Below are 16,951 nucleotides of genomic sequence, written 5' to 3'. Positions count from 1 at the left end.
AACTGTAGATGTTGACGGGGGAACTGGTGGACCCCTATTGCCGACTAGGTTCGGCTGATCCGCTCTGGCCTCAGATTGTGCAATCCTGTGAAATGGCAATTGCCGAATTACAGTCCAATCGCGGGACGGGCGGGAGGAGTTATGGGACCGACGGGCAGCGAAGTTGAGACAGTTGCCATTAAAAACAAAAAACAAAAAAAAAACACTTAAGATGAAAAAAATCCTAAAGTAAAAAAGTAGTCCAAATCTTTAGAGAGAGTTTCAATCATTCTTCATCAGCCCATCAGTGAACACCACCCTCCTCGACACACACATCCCACGCTCCAACAGGTGAATTGACTGGATGGCGATGGGTGTCTACTTGATTACAACAACAGATGTTAGTTTAACGGCCTTGTACCTCCATGATGTGCGTGTAACCGCCACACGTCTTACGCTAAACCGTGTCAAGCTAGCTACCCCTTATAGCACATGCAGGAGTGTCAGCGCGAGATGGGGCGAAGGCAAAAGGCCTGTCCCAAGATACTGAGTAAGAGAGTCGGTTCCATTTTACTCTGTAGAGAACAGGCGAATGAATTTCGATGTTCTGATGAAATATTATCATAAGATCCAATCGTCTTTGGAAAAAACAATCATGATACATTCATTCAGTCACTGACTAATGATCTGCCGATCTGTGGCAGACTGTTACTGTGGGAAAGGAAACATATTTGGCTGTTTGTTAGCTTAATATTCGGGAGTAAATGTCATGGATCACAATCAAAGTGAAATATTCAATAACTAGCGATGGTTACTTTCACCATTGTCACAAATAATGAATGTCTTTATACCTTCATATTTTTGTACTCTGCCAAAACGTGTCAAATGTGGGTTATTATGAGCTGGCGGTCCATCTGCAGTAACAGTGCTGGTTTTATGTTCAGCATCCATTGTTTTGCTCGCCGTTGTCGTGACATTAACGGTAATTTACAGGCATGCAAGTGCTGTTTCAATATTTAGTTGTTTACTTCAAATGTCATCTCATAACACGTATTGGTCCTAATAAAGAAGCATGAGGGAGTAGCAGGGTGAAAACCTTGAGTTTTACTTCATCTGTGCATTACCACAACCACAGGGAGTCCCCGTCGTCCCCAGGCTTCATCCTCTGGTCACCATGCATGTCTGAGGGGGTAGCATGATCCACACCCCCCTGGTGAAGTCCCTCACTGTCAGGTGAGACAAAGCTAACGAAACGTTAGCATGCTGTAGCCCTAGAAAAAAAGTGTTTCATCCCAGTCCCTTTCTTTGTAGCTTCTCTATTCACCTTAAATTATCCATTACATCACCCCAATTATCTCAACCTTTCTAATTTGTCTAATCACTTAATTGGCCTGGAATCATTGTCCTGCCCTCTGTGAGCTGAGCCGAGAGCCACGACCAGCTCTGTGTGTATGTTGTATAAATACTGTCGTTACTGGTGTCAAAGCCTCGTCTCCTTCCTCTTTCTGTTTTCCATTTCTTTGCACATGGTCCTCCTCCTCTTCTAATTGGATTAATTAACATGTTAGCTTTGAAGTGACAGCAGCGGTACACAAGAGTGTACTCTGTGTGTCGGTGTAAATGGCAATACTTTAGCAGAGTGCAAAGTGAGAGGCTGACAGAGAGCAGGAGATGGAAAACACTAATAAGGTTAAACATTCATCCGCATTTTATGATTTGGACTTCAATTTATTTGTGAAATTTTGCCCCAAGGTCTCCACTGATGTAGAATTTTCTATTTCATTGTTGTCTTTGCGGTCCAAACAACTTTTTGTGTCAATACTTTGTCTTCAGAATGCAATAAAGTGAATATTTCAGGGAAATGAATAATAATGACCCATTCCCTAACCTCCTAAATATGCAATATTAAAATATTACAGTGACAGATTTGGAACTCGATAGAACAGCTTGGAACTTGAGGTTGAGAGCCCCTATGTTTATTTTAAGTTGCCAAACAGAATGAAAACTAAAGCGTTACTCTCGTCAAGAGGTTTTTAGGGGTAGGAATGGCACGAAGTGTGTGTTGGTACCACCAAGCGGTGTTGCCTGATGTCACATCTACTGACGTTCGTTGTAAACACCAACAAACACAGAGCAAGCCTGCCCCTCCCCCCGTGTTTCTGTTTATGCAGTGAATGCGCGACGACGCGGAAAGTGGATCTGTGCTGCGCTAACGTCGCTGAGATGACTGAGTAAACTCCAACTGTTTGGCGAGTAGATTTCTATTCTAAGTCTTCATACAATATCTTTACGGTATCAAGTTCTGAGTTTCCACTATTATATTGAAAATTATTCCATGAGTTCATGTGAAAGAGACACCTCCTGTAGGACTTGTCCTTCCTTGAGTCGATGCTAGTAAGCTAGGAATAACAAACTATTACATTGAAAAATGGCTCACAAGTGTCATAGCAGGCGGCACGGTGGTGCAGTGGTCATCACTGTCGCCTCACAGCAGGAAGGTTCCAGGTTCTAGTCCCGGCTCCATCACAGGGTCTTTCTGTGTGAGTCTCCATGTTCTCCCTGTTCCTGTGTGGGTTCTCTCTGGTACTCCAGCTTCCTCCCACAGTCCAAAGACATCAAGTGGGGACGAGGCTGATTGATTCTCTAAATTGACCGTAGGTGTGACTGTGAGTGTGAGTGGTTGTCTGTCTCTATGTGGTGGCCCTGTGATGGACTGGTGACCTGTCCAGGGTGAACCCTGCCTCTCACCTGAAGGCTGCTGGGATAGGCTCCACCCCCATGACCCTTAACAGGAATAAATTGAAGAAAATGGATGGATGGATGGAAGAGTCATAGCTACCTCGCTACTCAATCGACTCTGCTTATTCCCCAGTGTATGCACGCGCACTAACGCCCCCATCCCCTACCATCTTGTCGGTGATTGGCTGGAAAGTGGTTTGTTATGTCTATGTGCACATTCTGTGCACTCAGTGTTAGTTTTCTGTTGGTAAGCCCTGTGTTGTCTCCAGAGACCAGACTTTTTCATGGTGGATTCAGGGGGCAGGCAGCTAGCAGGTGAAGGGGAGACGCCTACAATTTGAGACAAAGATGAAATCGCGCTGAAACCATGCAACAAGGCTCAGTGCACCTTTAAGACACCTTTGCAATGCAGTAAATCCAGACTTAAACCTGAAGTTACCTAACTAACTTCTTCATCCATATCATTCCCGCTTGTGTTTTGTGTGGATAAAAACGCACAATGGAGACAGCAGAGTTCTCACCGGTGTAGCTACAGCAGCAAGGGCGTTAAAGGGCTTGGACATCTTACGGATTGTTTATGTGGCTCAAGCACGGCGGAGTTTAATGCTACGGTCTGAAATAAAACTACAGCGGATCGAAACGACACCTTGCTGCATGTGCTGCCGGAGTTTATTTTCAAATGTATTGATTACACTGACGCATTATGGACTGTTGGATCAAAACTGATATTAAGAATCGTGTAATTCTTTTCCTGACTGACGCTATTGTCAAAACTTTATCCTCATGAAGTGTATGTACTGAAATTGTCATTGCTCAACAGATACAGCAGGTGTGTCATTTCTCTTTGCTTTATTACATTGTTATTGTCACATTTACAGGTAATTTGATATTTTAAAGTTCTCACAGCACCTGTAGGCTAGTTGAGCTGACATATCCCCAAACTGGTAAATCCGGCCGGATCAGGAATCCACTCTGTGATTTAGCTTGGATTTGAGACCAAAGACCGGGTACTTAACTTGGACTTGCAAGAAGAAAAAAAAAAGAGTCTTGTGAGCATCTCTGATCCCCTGGACCATTGTCTGCTCTGACAGAGGGTTCTCAACCACTGGCGATATTGTGACTGCAGAAAGGATCTGCCTCAGTCCACGGCATTATGATCGGCTCCTTCTCCGGCAGAGAAAATCTTCAAAGAATAATCACCAAGCAGTGAGACAGCAGTTATGAAGGAGATTCGGTTTCATGCGCTTCACAGTTTACAATGTCCAGAGATTTTTTTTAAAAAATGTCCCCCCCCCCCCCAAAAAAAACCTCAGATAGATTCCACCACTTGCAGGTTTTTGCAGTTGTTCCATTTCCTAATGCAAATCAGCTTTAGCAATGTTTAATTTACACTACAGCAACGGAGGAGTAACCTTCATCCGGCCAAATCGCGTTGGTCGTGTTCCATAAAATGTACATTCATTTAGTCGCTTTGGAGGCGGGTCATTTAAGAATCAATATTACGTTCATGCGCAAGGGTAAGATGTCAATTTTTTGGATTAATCCATGCAAATTTGGTATTTTAAGAGAAATGTCCCTCGCTGATGTGATTCTTAAAGAGATACTTCGCCCAGAATGTCCTGAGCTCACAAAGGCTTTAAATAACCGCGGCACCGCTTCTTTATGACTCCAGACTACGAAAAGAACACAGTTTATTTAGCTTGAAGCTGATGGAGCTCCACGAAAACTACAAAACAACTGCAGTTCTACAAAAAAACAACAACAAAAAAAACCCCAACGAATCATCTGCTATCATCACCGTCTTTTTATGCCCAGGAATCCACAAACACTTTCATCAGAGTGATAAACAAACTACATCAGGAGCGTGCCAGTACATTTTTAAAGGGTCCAGTTTGATAAAATGGCCTGAAGCCAAAGTCTGGTGGTAATACATACCTTCGTTATGTTGCCGTGCAATATTTATGTTAGGATGAATATGCTGTAATTCCCTGCAGCGTATGGTCAAGAGCAAAATCACTATGTTGTTGGGGAGGGAAAAACTGGGTTGGATCCACGTGGGTCGATCGTTCCGGGCTCTTAGACCGGATGTTTTCCGTCCCTCGTTCTGATTTCAGCATGTAGTTTTTTTGATCAAAGGCTTTGTTCATTGTTTGGTGAAGCTTTACTACTACTTCTTTTTTTTTTTTATAAGCGCCAAGATTTCAAATATAAGAGACACACAGGATTTGAACTCCCTGTGGGAAAAAAATGAACCTGAACAAGTCTGTTCATTCTTGACCGAATTGGCTAAAAACTGATAAACTGGTACCGTAACTGCTAGAAAACCTCTGTGTAGGGTAGTGTAGCGATTCTCAGGAAAAGTACAGCTTCCAGGTTCTGGGTCCGGACCCATTTCTCCACATATAGGACCATCATCCTCTTCACAATCCAGGTTCAGTGCAGGCTGCCGCTGGATAAGATGGTGGTTGCTATCGCACAGAAAATGCATGAGAAAAGCGTATTGTGTTTTTGCAAAACCATGGGATCAAAAGGTATGAAAATGAATAATTCAGTGAATTTCATCTGGGTTGTCAGTCAAAAGCCCAAGCTGACATTCTGGTAGTTTAATAGGGGGTTGTTCGGGGCACTGGTTGGACCAAACCAACACCTCCACAAGGACACTTGGATAAAAGTCCGTCACAGGCCTGTTCTTGGTGAGGAAGTGCCAGATTGAAGAATGTACAAATGAACCATTACCAATGACAGATGAGAGCCTTCTCAACAACCAACATGGATCCATCCTCAGAACTAGCAGTTCGACGTCTGTCCACTTACGCTGACAAACCCTTCACTTTTCTTTGTTTTCTGGCCCTCTCTCATGGTCTTGATCAGCACACCAGACGTGTCCATCTTATTGCCCGAGGAGCTCAAGTTCCTCATGATGATCACTGGAATAGAGGGTTCATGTCTCCTCTTTTTCACTCTCTGCTTAATTCCGCTACTGCAACAGCAACATCGCCTTCGCAGCTCCTCCGGGACTTGAGGCCTGAGGCAGTAGTGTGCAATCAGCTGGTAGTAAACAATGTCTATGTCTTGTGAAGTGACAAAAACAAAACGGGAAAGTTTGCAAGCCAAAGACATCAGTGCTCGATGGCCAAAACAAACCAGTCATAAAAATGCACACGTACAAGAAAAATAAGGGATAGAATGATGAAAAATGATCACAGGAGAAGGTTTATATCTCCTTTTCAAGCTTGGCTCAGTCGCAAAACGTCACTCGGCACGGCGCCAATTTGGTCAAAGATAATGGCGTCGCGACTTCAGCGATATCTTCCAGGGAAATTCAGATGGTGGCATGGGGCGGGCTGTTGTGCAGCCAAGTTTGTTGTGTCCTCTTACAGGCACCTCTGCCATTAGTACATGAACGTGTGTGTGTGTGTGTGTGTGTGTGTTAATGGATGAAGGTGATAAAGAACTTAAAGGGGTCTGTAGATAAGAAGAGTGGTATACATGTACCATTTTACATTTATGTGACTCGTATGTGCTTTTTTTCAAAGGTGGAGATTCTATAGGGAGACTCTCATCCAGTATCCCGGGGGGGATTTGTTTCAGCCTCTGACCCTGTGAAGGATAAGTGGTACAGCTAATGGATGGCTGAATGGAGACATGACGGAGTGATTTGCTCTTACATTAGAACATGGCTTGCAGCCTCTGCCATACTGTCATAGTATTGTGACCTTGTACGGTGAATGATTTTGAAGTTCCATCGAATAACGTAGGAGTGAAAATGGACAAAGCCAGGTCGGAGGGGTTTCTACGTCAGCGCTGCGGCGGCGGTGCATTTTGCCCTGTTGACTTGTTCGTGTCGTGCTCTTTTCTGTCTGGTTTTGGGATCTCTGTGTCATTCGAGAGGGGACTTCCTGTCTTGCCCGATCTGTTCTCTGGTGGTAGATGCAGCATCTATCAAAAATAGACCCGCTGTGTATTCCGTGAGAAGACGTGTGCCGAGTTGGTTCTGAGATGAGCCTGACGCGCATTTGTGTTGTAAACCGAGTCATTGGTTGGGGTGGCTGTGCCCTGGACAAATTAGAGGTATGAACCTGTGGGGTAGAGTAGAGAGGAAATCAGTGGATTCATTACTTCTTTCTATGTCTTTGATCATCTTCCCATCTTCAGCCAATCATTTTCTATCACTTCAGTATCAAAGCAGAAAGTCGCTCCTGGTCTGGCCTTTTGACACTGAACAGACAGTTTCTGTAGAGTTGAAACGGTCCTCTGAAAGAGTATTGAAAACGCAAGGGCCACGGCCACAGCCGAAGATCAGCCTAACCGAAAAACATTCTTCTTACGCTTCACCGTTTAATGCGAAAAAGACGTCACTGTCAAGGATGGCGTGGCAGGACCTCGAAGACCTCTGCCTTGAGGCACTACTTTCTCCATGGACAGTTGCATCGACTTTGGAGAACAGACATGCTTGGACGTCTCTCCAATCTTTACTGGACACGTTTGGTCTTGAATATTTGCAAGTGGCACAACAACCCTAACTACTTTCTGGATTCGCTTCGGGTCTCTGTAGATGTCTCTGTAGATGTCTCTGTAGATGCGCAAGAGTTCTTCAGCAGTGTATGGTAACTGTCTATGAGGCCTCAGACTTCGCCGCAACCCACAAAGCAGAATTTTTCCAAATTCATTTCATAATCGCTGAGAATTCTGTTCTGCACATGAGGGGAAATAGCAGAAGCGGGCAGGAGTCACCTCTGTTGATGCTGCGGGGACTGCAGTTCCCAGAGTTCTGTGTGGATTGACGTCAACCCAAACCACGGTGACTGCTGTGTTCGCCGCTTAAGTAGTAGATGTCGGGGTTCTCAAAGTTGAAGGGAGGCGTCTGTCTCACTGAGGAGGTCTGAGTGGTGGAGACTGGGTCTGGCAGGTGTGATTAGGTCACAGCAGAAGCAGAACCAGACCAGTTCCTCTGCTTGGATGGACATTCTTTAGGGCTGGAGGAAGGAACACAAGGAGGAAGTGCACCCAGGTCCTCATCCTGAAGGGTGAGAACAAAAAAACAGACAAAGATCTTCAACTGGCTCCCAAGGAAGCGATGTTGTGGCTACAGAGAGCATCGCAAATCTTAATCACCAGGTTTTTAATCATTGGAGAATCTCTAAATGGTGTCAGACCGAGGTCCGTCTCTCAACGCTGGTTAAGCCTGCACCTGGTCCCTATTGAAACCTTTAAGGGACAACATTACCTCAGCCGTTTCTCAGGCCAAGGGTAGTTTGGGCAGTGGAATAAAATGAGCCATTTTAGAGAAACCAAGACTATTAAAAAATTCTTACTATCAGTCAGTACCAGAAAAGGATGCTCCGCCCCCTCCAGCAAATGCCTCCACTCCTCCAGCACTATTTAATCACCAGCAACTCTGCAACCAATGTTGTAGTTTCTGGACAGGAAGGCTAGCAGATTCAACTTGCTGTCCACTGGGGAGTGAGTCAAGAAAACTGCCCCAGTGCAGAAGTGCGAGGCATCTTCCTCCACCACGAACTAGAGAAGAGGATGCAGGAGGATGACAATGAAGACGTGACCTCCCTTTCCCTGAAAGCAGCATTTCTAAGGAGTCTTCTGTAAAGGTTAAACCAAAGGAAATACTCGTTCTTTTCTAGTGGAAGTAGTCATCCACTTTGGCAGAATCAATCCATCCATTTTCTACCGCTTATCCTGTTAAGGGTCACGGGGGGGAGGGGGTGGAGCCTATCCCAGCAGCCTTCAGGCGAGAGGCGGGGTTCACCCTGGACAGGTCGCCAGTCCACCGCAGGACCGACACATAGAAAGACAACCATTGGCTGTCCCAGCCACGCCTACAGTCTGGTCAACCTGGTCCCCTCTTGATGTCTTTGGACTGTGGGAGGAAGCTGGAGTACCAGAGAGAACCCACGCAGGAACAGGGAGAACACGCAAAAAGACTCAAGAAAGACTCCAGCGGGGACTCAAACCCGGACGGTTGAGACACAGAATTGACGTTCCACAGCTTTAACTCCTTGTTGATGGTTGAGGAGGCGATGGAGAACCTGATGAACGTGCTCAGTGTGCGTCTCCTCATCCTGAGAAAAAATGAAAGCGTCGCCCAGATAGACAACGTCAAATCTGTGAAGAGGTTCCCAATTCACCAGGGCCCGGAACACAGCTGGAGCAGTGGTGAGTCCCAACAGCACCCCTGGATATCCGTAGTACCCACTGGGTGTGTTAAAACTGGGCTTCCATTCATTCCCCCTCCCTGATCATCACCAAGTCATTTGCATTTCTTAAGTTGAACCAGGTGAAACACTCAGCACTCATTCTGATAGTTCAACAGCCAAAAGTACAAGTTAGTTGGGATGTGTTTAGCCCCCGGGGACGCTGTCTTTTTTTTCTCCACAAAGAAAAATCCAGCCCCAGCTGGAGAGGAGAAAGGTTGAATGATCCCAGCTGAGAAGTATTTATTCATGATGTGCTTTCTTCTGTGGGAGCGGACGCTTCACCTCGGGGTGACGCGCCTTCGAAGGTCGATAGCACCATCGTACCGGTGAAGACAGGGAGGGTGGGGGCAAACAATGGTGCACCCTCCACTGGTCTACCTCCATGAGCCAACGCGATGAAACGATAAAGTGATCCTGGCACTTGGACTCTGAAGCTACATGTAGAATTTTCTGGATACTTTATTTATTTAGTCATTTGTTTATTCGCTAATTATTTGGGAAACACGACACAAGTCCGTCCAGAGATGGACTTTTAGGAACTAGAGATGTCCTGATCTCAAGTATCGGGTATCAAACCCATCGGGGCCTTTTTTTTAAGGTGTCGGGTCAAATTGGAGGCAAATTCACCTGATTTTGTTGCTGTTGTTGTTGTTGTTTTTAGTTTGAGAACACTTTTACTTTCAGCCTTGGTCTCCAAGCTGGGGGGGCTCTTTTATTGTACCCTGGGCATCAGATTCCTTTGCTCCGGCCCTGTGGCGCCCTCTGATAAACTACCCTCACATTCTTGTCCTCTAGATGTTATGTTTATCTGGAAAAAGACTGCGTGGTTGTGTATCGTTGCATCTCCACGCCAGGATTTGTGATGTGAAGGTAAGAGCTAACAAAGGAAGTGCAGGTTACTATTATTTGCTGTAGGTCTACCTACGCGGAGCAGAGGACCCATCGCTCTGAATCACAGAAGTGGGTCGATGGAGGTGGGGCGGTGTGGCACCGAGCCACGGCCTGATCCTCCGTGAGCCCGCCGCCGCCGATGTCTACAGGTGTCCTTCAGGTGATGATGGAAGGTGTCGCTGCCAGGGGAGGAGCTCGTGTTTGCTCGCCAACCCTCTGCCAGTCACACATCCGTCACATTGTATTGTTGTTGCTTTGTTTGTTTGTTTGTTTGTTTGTTTGTGTACCAGAGAGTAGAAATCTCCTCAGTGTTTATGGGTTCAATTAATGAGAAGTAACTGTATTACTCACCCAAAAGAGATTCATTAAGGAGTGATTCGCTAAGGATTGGCTGAAGAAAATGACATCACTCCTCCCCCTCTCTCTCTCTCTCTCCCTCCCTCCCTCTCTCTCTCTCTCTCCCTCCCTCTCTCTCTCTCTCTCCCTCCCTCTCTCTCTCTCTCTCCCTCTCTCTCAATGAACGCATCCTGCATGGAGCGCGGATTAACCATGCGGCTGAAGCCGAGCGCTCTATCATGTACAATGTCCTATTCCTGAGAATTGATGAGTTCTTAAGAAGTGGCGAACAGTCTCCCGGCGTCACGATGATCCACGTCCAGGTTCCGATGTGACACCCTGACATGATAAACCCCTAAGAGGCGCAATTAAAGGAGCAACTTCGGCGCGAAGAAGGCAGAAGAAGAATCCGCGGTAAAATAAACGCGCACGCAGAATTAAGGAGAGGTTTGGGTCAAACTGAGGAAGGAGGGAATTTTAGTGGACAACTTGGACAACAACAACAACAAAAAAAAGGACGCGGAGGAAATAAGGAGCGCAGATCTCAGGTCGGCTGTCGGTGCTCCGCTCGCCATGCAACATGAGTAACGACAGTAACGGAGTTGGAGGGCTTCAGCCCCTCTGGAACTTTAACGGTGAGTGAAATGAATTTGATTTTCTCCCAGGGTTGATCGGAACGCAGGTGGCGTGAGATGAAGGTTAATGACGCCCCTAAAATAAAGGAGGGAAGAAAGGAAAATTAAAAAAAAGAACAAAAAAATAAATAAAAAAACGTCATAATTGACGGCTGCAGTCACACAATAATACAATTAATATCATTTAATAAACCCGGGGTAGATTATTGTCACTTCATGGGTCATCCCGGTTTAACCTTCACTGTTAATTTCATTCATATTTTAGGTTTGAAAAAAAAAAAAAACAATGTAGGTGAAAATATTAAAAACTTAATGGGGAAAAAAATATATTTCAAAATAAACACAACCAGCCTCAATTCAGGCTGCTTTCTTTTAGAACGCAGGAAATAATTCAGCTTTTTTTTTTAATGTATAAATGTATCAGCAGGTAAGTGATAATTTCATATTTTAACATTTTAATGGAGGGGTAAACCCCCCCCCCCCCCCCGTAAGGGTGGAAATTTTTGAGAAAAATTTTTTTAAGCATTAAAAAAGCCTCCAAACTTGCCTCCTCCTCTTTCCTCTCTTCGCCCTGCTCTTTCTCTCTTCATCCCCCCCCCTCCTCCCCGCATCATCCCTTTTTTTTTTTTTGGAATATAAAAGGTTTATCTCGGCTCGTGTGTTTTTTGCGTGTTGTGGGGATTTGGCGGTGTTTCGCCGTGTCCGAGTGATGCTGAGAGACAGGAGGGTGGAGGAGAGGAAACATGACACATGGGGAAATGCAGTTCACTAAATGGCTTGATAGAGGTGTGTGTGTGTGTGGGGGGGGGGGGCTGAAGTATCACTCAGTAAATCCTAATGTAGAAAAGCTGCTGTGTCCAACTTTTCTGCTGTGTTTCCATATTCAAGGAAGGGTTTGCAGCCAGACGCCGCGACTGAACCACACGTTGAATGCACAAGAGAGTGACTGGCAGCTCAGAGTTCTAGATAAAACATCGGGGGGTTGATGTAATGTTCTCCCTCTCCTCCATTTTCTGTGACCCCCCCACCACCACCCCGTCTCCTCCCCCTCATCAGCAACTCCTCACCTCACCTCCTTCTCTCCAGCTCTCGTCTCCTCTCGTCCCCCTGCTCTCCTAATTTTATCCTATTTACATCCCTGCTCCTGCAGAGAACAGATCCCTGCGGTGTGTGTGTGTCTGATGAGTGTGTGTGGGGGGGTGTGTGTGTATACATGATTTCATACTGTGGACGGAAAATGTGTATTTGTATTCTGTTACTGTTGAGAGGTTTACACGCTTGCATCTCTCTGGCTAAGTCCTCAGACGGCGGTCCAGCATTGTGGTCGATCCCTGGCAGCTCCGCTCTCCTTGATTGGCTCAAAGGAGGAACACCATTTTTTTTTTTTTAATTCTCTCAAGGCAAATTTCAAACAAATCGTGAGACAAAACTGATCGAGTTCGATTTTGAAGGTCGTTTTTTTTTTTGGTTTTTTTTTTTTTTTTTTAACTTAGTGGAATTTCGTCACTTCATTAAAAAAAAAACACAAAAAAAACAAGGTGATGTATGATTTTTTTGGAACGCCGCGGGTCTCAAGACTTGCCGCGCATTTAACAGATGAGCCATGTGAAACTAAGCCACAGTGAGACTGACAGGGAGAGCCGGCTGGCCGCGAAAACAGCACTGCGGCGGCCAGATATGAGCCCGGGAAGCGGTCACGTTGCTAATCCTACTAGCATGGATGCTAACCCCAGAGGGGTCCTTCTCCACATCATTGTGGCCCTGAACTGAGAGATACTGCCCTGCTTGTTTCCTCCCAGTGATTCTCCTCTAATGACTGAGCTGCTCTCTCTCTCTCTCTCTCTCTCTCTCTCCCTCTCTCTCTCTCTCTCTCTCTGTCTTTGTTTTGTTTTTTTCTGAAAGAAACTCCTTCTAATTTACCAAGTCTGACTTCAGGGACAGATCTACCTCAGGCACAGTTGACTCAGGGGAGGGGCCCAGACCCCTGTTTACCCCCACGCTGCTGGGTATGTGCCATGTTGTATTTACCAGTTAGGAGCCACCATGAGTTGATTTAACAGTTACTGTAGTGTGTGTGTGTGGGGGGGGGGGGGGGGGGTGTTGGCTGCAGATAGCCCCCCAAGCACTGGAGAGCAGATGAGCTGTAGATAACTCTCATCAGTCTACCGAGCACTAATTAAGTCTCTTGCTTCCAAGTAGTTTTCCAAAAGCAATTCTTCGTCTTCTTTTTATCCAAATCACAACACGAGAAATATTTTTTGTTGTGCTTTGCGATTCGCGTTGAATGTTTAGCATCGCCCACACTTACAGACGTCGGTGACATCAGAAAGCCTTTTAACGCAGGGGGAAAAAAAGACACAATGGTCGACACAATGCTCATTTAAAGGACGTTCCCGCATCGACGTGTCTTTGATAGCGGCGTGGTACTTTCTGTGTACATGCGCATCACACATGGTGCCTTTAATTGCCTTCCGTACGATGAAAGATTCAGGAGGCACGGTTGCAGTGTTGCTGCTCGTAACTGGAAATTCCAATTCTGCTCTTTGGATCTTTGATGTGTTCGTCTGATGGGTTCTGACCCGACTAATGATCCATCTGCTTGTTCTTCACTGGTATTTACACGCAACTTCCTCTGAACATATTCCATAATTTGCGCATCAGTTTCCGGCTTCTCGTACCTCGGGGCTGTCTTTTTAATGTCTGTATTTCATATATAAAACTGCAGTTGGAGAAAAAATATCCTGGCAAAGCCTCAACGGTGTCACCAGCAACCCCTTTGCAACCTGTAGTCACGCTGTCATCCCTCCACCCTGCCATGGCCTAGTTTTCGAGGCTACCGCATTTGCCATGTTGTATGTAGCGTGTGATTGTGTATGCGTGCGTTGGTCCCTGATGAGTTTTACTGGCGAAGGGCCTGTGAATTGGCATCAAAATATGCACAGAGGGATGTAAAGTTGGAGAGAGAGAGAGGATGCAGAGGGGCGATAGAGGAATTAGAGGGGGGGGGGCGGTTGTTTGAGGAGCGGCACATGAGGATTCAAGGCTAGAAAGAGCAACGGTTGTGCTTATGAGGCTGATATTTTTGTTATTTCCATTACTTTTTTAAAAAAAGCAAACAAACTCTGAGAAACATTATAAGAAAAGAGAGAAAACGGTCTGAGGGTGATGCTGTAATACCCCCCCCCCCACACACACACACACACTGAAAAATAAATAATACAAAATACATACATGCTTATGCAGAAGCTGGTAAATGTCATAAATTAGCATACATTTATTTTAATGACAGTGTTGCGACTTGACAAATAAATAAGTGTGAAATGCTGGTGGACAGATTTCATCAAGCATGTGCTTTGTGGGCAAAATCTGAAGCGTCATAATAGTTTATTTACAAATGTAGGCGGAGCCTATGAAATCCCCCGCCTACATTTATCCATTGTTGCAGTCCTGCAGTATAAATATCTTCGGCGTAACGCACAGGTCAAGATTAGTTCATCAAAGTAGACGAAAAACTATTATAGGGCAATCTGTCGATCCAGTACTCCAATACTGCAGTACTGTCAGTTTATATTCATACTTGGCAGCCCTGCACAATGCTATTAACGTCATCGTGCTACCATAACTTTAAAGTTTCCGTCCCTGAGCTGCAGCTGAACAGACTGGAGCGTTTTCATTGCATCATAATCTAACGTGACTTTAATGAGCTTTCCAGGTGTTAGTCAGACCCCGACATTCGCGCGGAGACTTGCGTTATGGCTCTTTTTTGATGCCGACTGCAAAATCCTTTCTCTCCCCTACGGGTAGGGACAACGTGGGATAATGCCCACAGAGACTTCCAGAATCAGGAATTACTGGACTGCAGGGACCATCGTCCAACATACACCCCCGCCGCCCATTAATCCCTGATAATGGACACCTCCTCAAGCATCATCCCTTGCTTAATCCACAGTGGGTGTGGGAGAACATGAGAATGGCTTAATTTCTTTTTATTATCATTGAGTGTTGGAGTACTCATACGTATAGAAATATGCACAGACAGCTTTGGAAGACATTTGAGGACAGACGTGCCATATTTCCACATTTTCTGGATGAAATGAAGATAAGGTCAGTTTCACAGGAAGTGGATCTGTTTATCTCATGTGGAGGTAATGCCAGGGAGGAAACAATTAGGCAATAACGCAAGCAAAGATAATTCAATTCTAGTTCCATCACGATCTGCGATGATCAAACTGATAGCTCTGAACGTAGTCACAAGCGCTTGCTGTGCTCTCATTCCGAGTTGAAACTGAAATTTTGGGCAGAGAAATAAAGAAATCAAAAGTTTGTACCTCCAACATGGTGATCTCAGTCAAAACCAGTCACGAAATTTAATGTTCTACGGCAGGGGTGTCCACACCGGCCCTTGCTGGACCAGTTTGGACACCCCTGTTCTACGGTGAAACGTCACGATTGGTGGCTTCGCCATGGTTACAGTGTAAGGACAGTCTTCAAAGTAACCTGTCACCGAGTTCTTAAGGTGTTCCTGATTCAATTTCAGTTGGATCTGGTCGACCCGAAAGGGGGAGTACATCAAAGTCTAAATACAAAACATGTCATTTCCTGTTGCCACCTGGTGGCGCAATAAAAACCTTCCCCCAAGCGAAATGGATTCTCCTCAATACAGCTGTTTTCTAACTTTGATTTCAATTGTCTTTGGTAACAGTGATTATTTCCTAGCTACTATCAAAATCAAGTTAAATAGATTTGATTTGATTTATTATTTAGTGACTCCAACAACTTAAACTTTGGTCTGAATGAGGGGGGGGGGGGGGACAAAAAAATGTCACGCTTTATTGAACCTTTCACTGCTTGTTGAGCTGATCACTAAGGGCGCGTTTCCACTGGCTCACTTCGGCTCGGGGACGTCCCGCTACGGGCGCGTTTCCACAGGCGCCGGGTGCCACGTCAACATGGGTGGACTCACCAGCCTTGAGTTCCCTGGCGTAATTTGTGTGCGACACAACAACAACAATGGACAACATGGAGGCAGTGTGATGCCTGTTGCTCAGTCAGTGGTTCTTGCCTAAATAGACTCTGCTAAGCTATGACCAGTATTCCACGAGGCGAAGATGGTACGAAGTAGATGACGTAAGCGGGGAAGTTACCCAATCAGCACCCTGCTATATGTTTATGTCACGTTCGTCCCCGCTCGGCTGCGGTTCCAAGCTAGCCGAGCGGGGATGAAAATGGTAACGGTTGGGGCCAGTGGAAACGAGTTGACCCGAGCCAAAGTGAGCCAGTGGAAACGAGCCCTAACTTTATTTTGACTGTTTCCCTTTGAACTGAAAGCAGTGAATTCAGATTCATCCTATCCAGCATCATTTGTGTACACTGTGCTGTCTACGTTTGTTCAGTGACACTGACATACATCACTGTGTCGTCTGCATACAGGGGAAGTTTTAAAAGGGAGCATAAAAAGCTCAAATGCTCAATTAAAAGATTGCAGTTGGACTCCGCGCGTTGCTGTGAGATGACGAATATGTACCAGCTGATATAGAATAATTCAGGATGATGGCGAGGAGACCAAAAAAGGTCAAATAACCCAAGTTCCGTTCAAAATAAGGTCCTTCACGACAGCCTCTGTTATAGTGGGAACTCAAGCTTAACTGGAAATTATCACCAAGTATGGAAAATTGCCGAGTGACTTCAGTAACATCAGGGCTTTCTTCTCACGTCTTTTTTCATTTCATTTTTCATCTAACTATGTAACAGTTTATTTTCATTATTGATTCATTAAGCACGATGAATCTGAGTATTCAGGTATTCTAGGCTTTTATCAAGTTTGATTCCGCCGTGTTGCCCTCTTGTTGTTTTGGTTTACTTTGACCTTTGCAAAGTTCTCAGATTTTACTTTCGAAGTAAACGATAAAAAAAGATCGGAATTGATTCGGTTAACATATACGATGAGTAAGATACGTGAAAATACAAAATGCAGGCTTGTGTTTTTTAATCTTACTGAGTGTAAATGTCATTATGACATAAATTGTGTTCTATTTGGAGACCAACAGCTCCTACCACAAATCTCACCCAACATTTCTAGTGGAACTTCATTTTTTCTTTTCAAAGTGAACTCCTTTTTCCTATTTTTTTTTAATATTATATGAGTGTTAGAAATATTAT

The 16,951-nt window shown here is 45.1% G+C and overlaps 1 protein-coding gene across 2 annotated transcripts in view; it reads left to right on the top strand.

Moving 5' to 3' along the window:
- The first annotated feature begins 10,323 nt into the window (after nt 1-10,323).
- LOC147272427 (muscarinic acetylcholine receptor M4-like) overlaps nt 10,324-16,951 on the top strand; it is a 45,560-nt gene continuing 38,932 nt past the window's right edge. For both annotated transcript variants that reach the window (XM_086216337.1, XM_086216260.1), the window contains exon 1: nt 10,324-10,792. In XM_086216337.1, the coding sequence (XP_086072463.1) occupies nt 10,738-10,792 (55 nt within the window). In that variant the 5' untranslated portion in view covers nt 10,324-10,737. The remainder of the gene's footprint in view (nt 10,793-16,951) is intronic.

Source organism: Aulostomus chinensis, chromosome 1 (genome assembly GCF_037954235.1).
Source record: "Aulostomus chinensis isolate RoL2024-O1b breed Wild chromosome 1, RoL_Achi_v1.0, whole genome shotgun sequence".
Classification (NCBI taxonomy): domain Eukaryota; kingdom Metazoa; phylum Chordata; class Actinopteri; order Syngnathiformes; family Aulostomidae; genus Aulostomus; species Aulostomus chinensis.
This window is presented reverse-complemented; position numbering and strand designations above follow the sequence as displayed.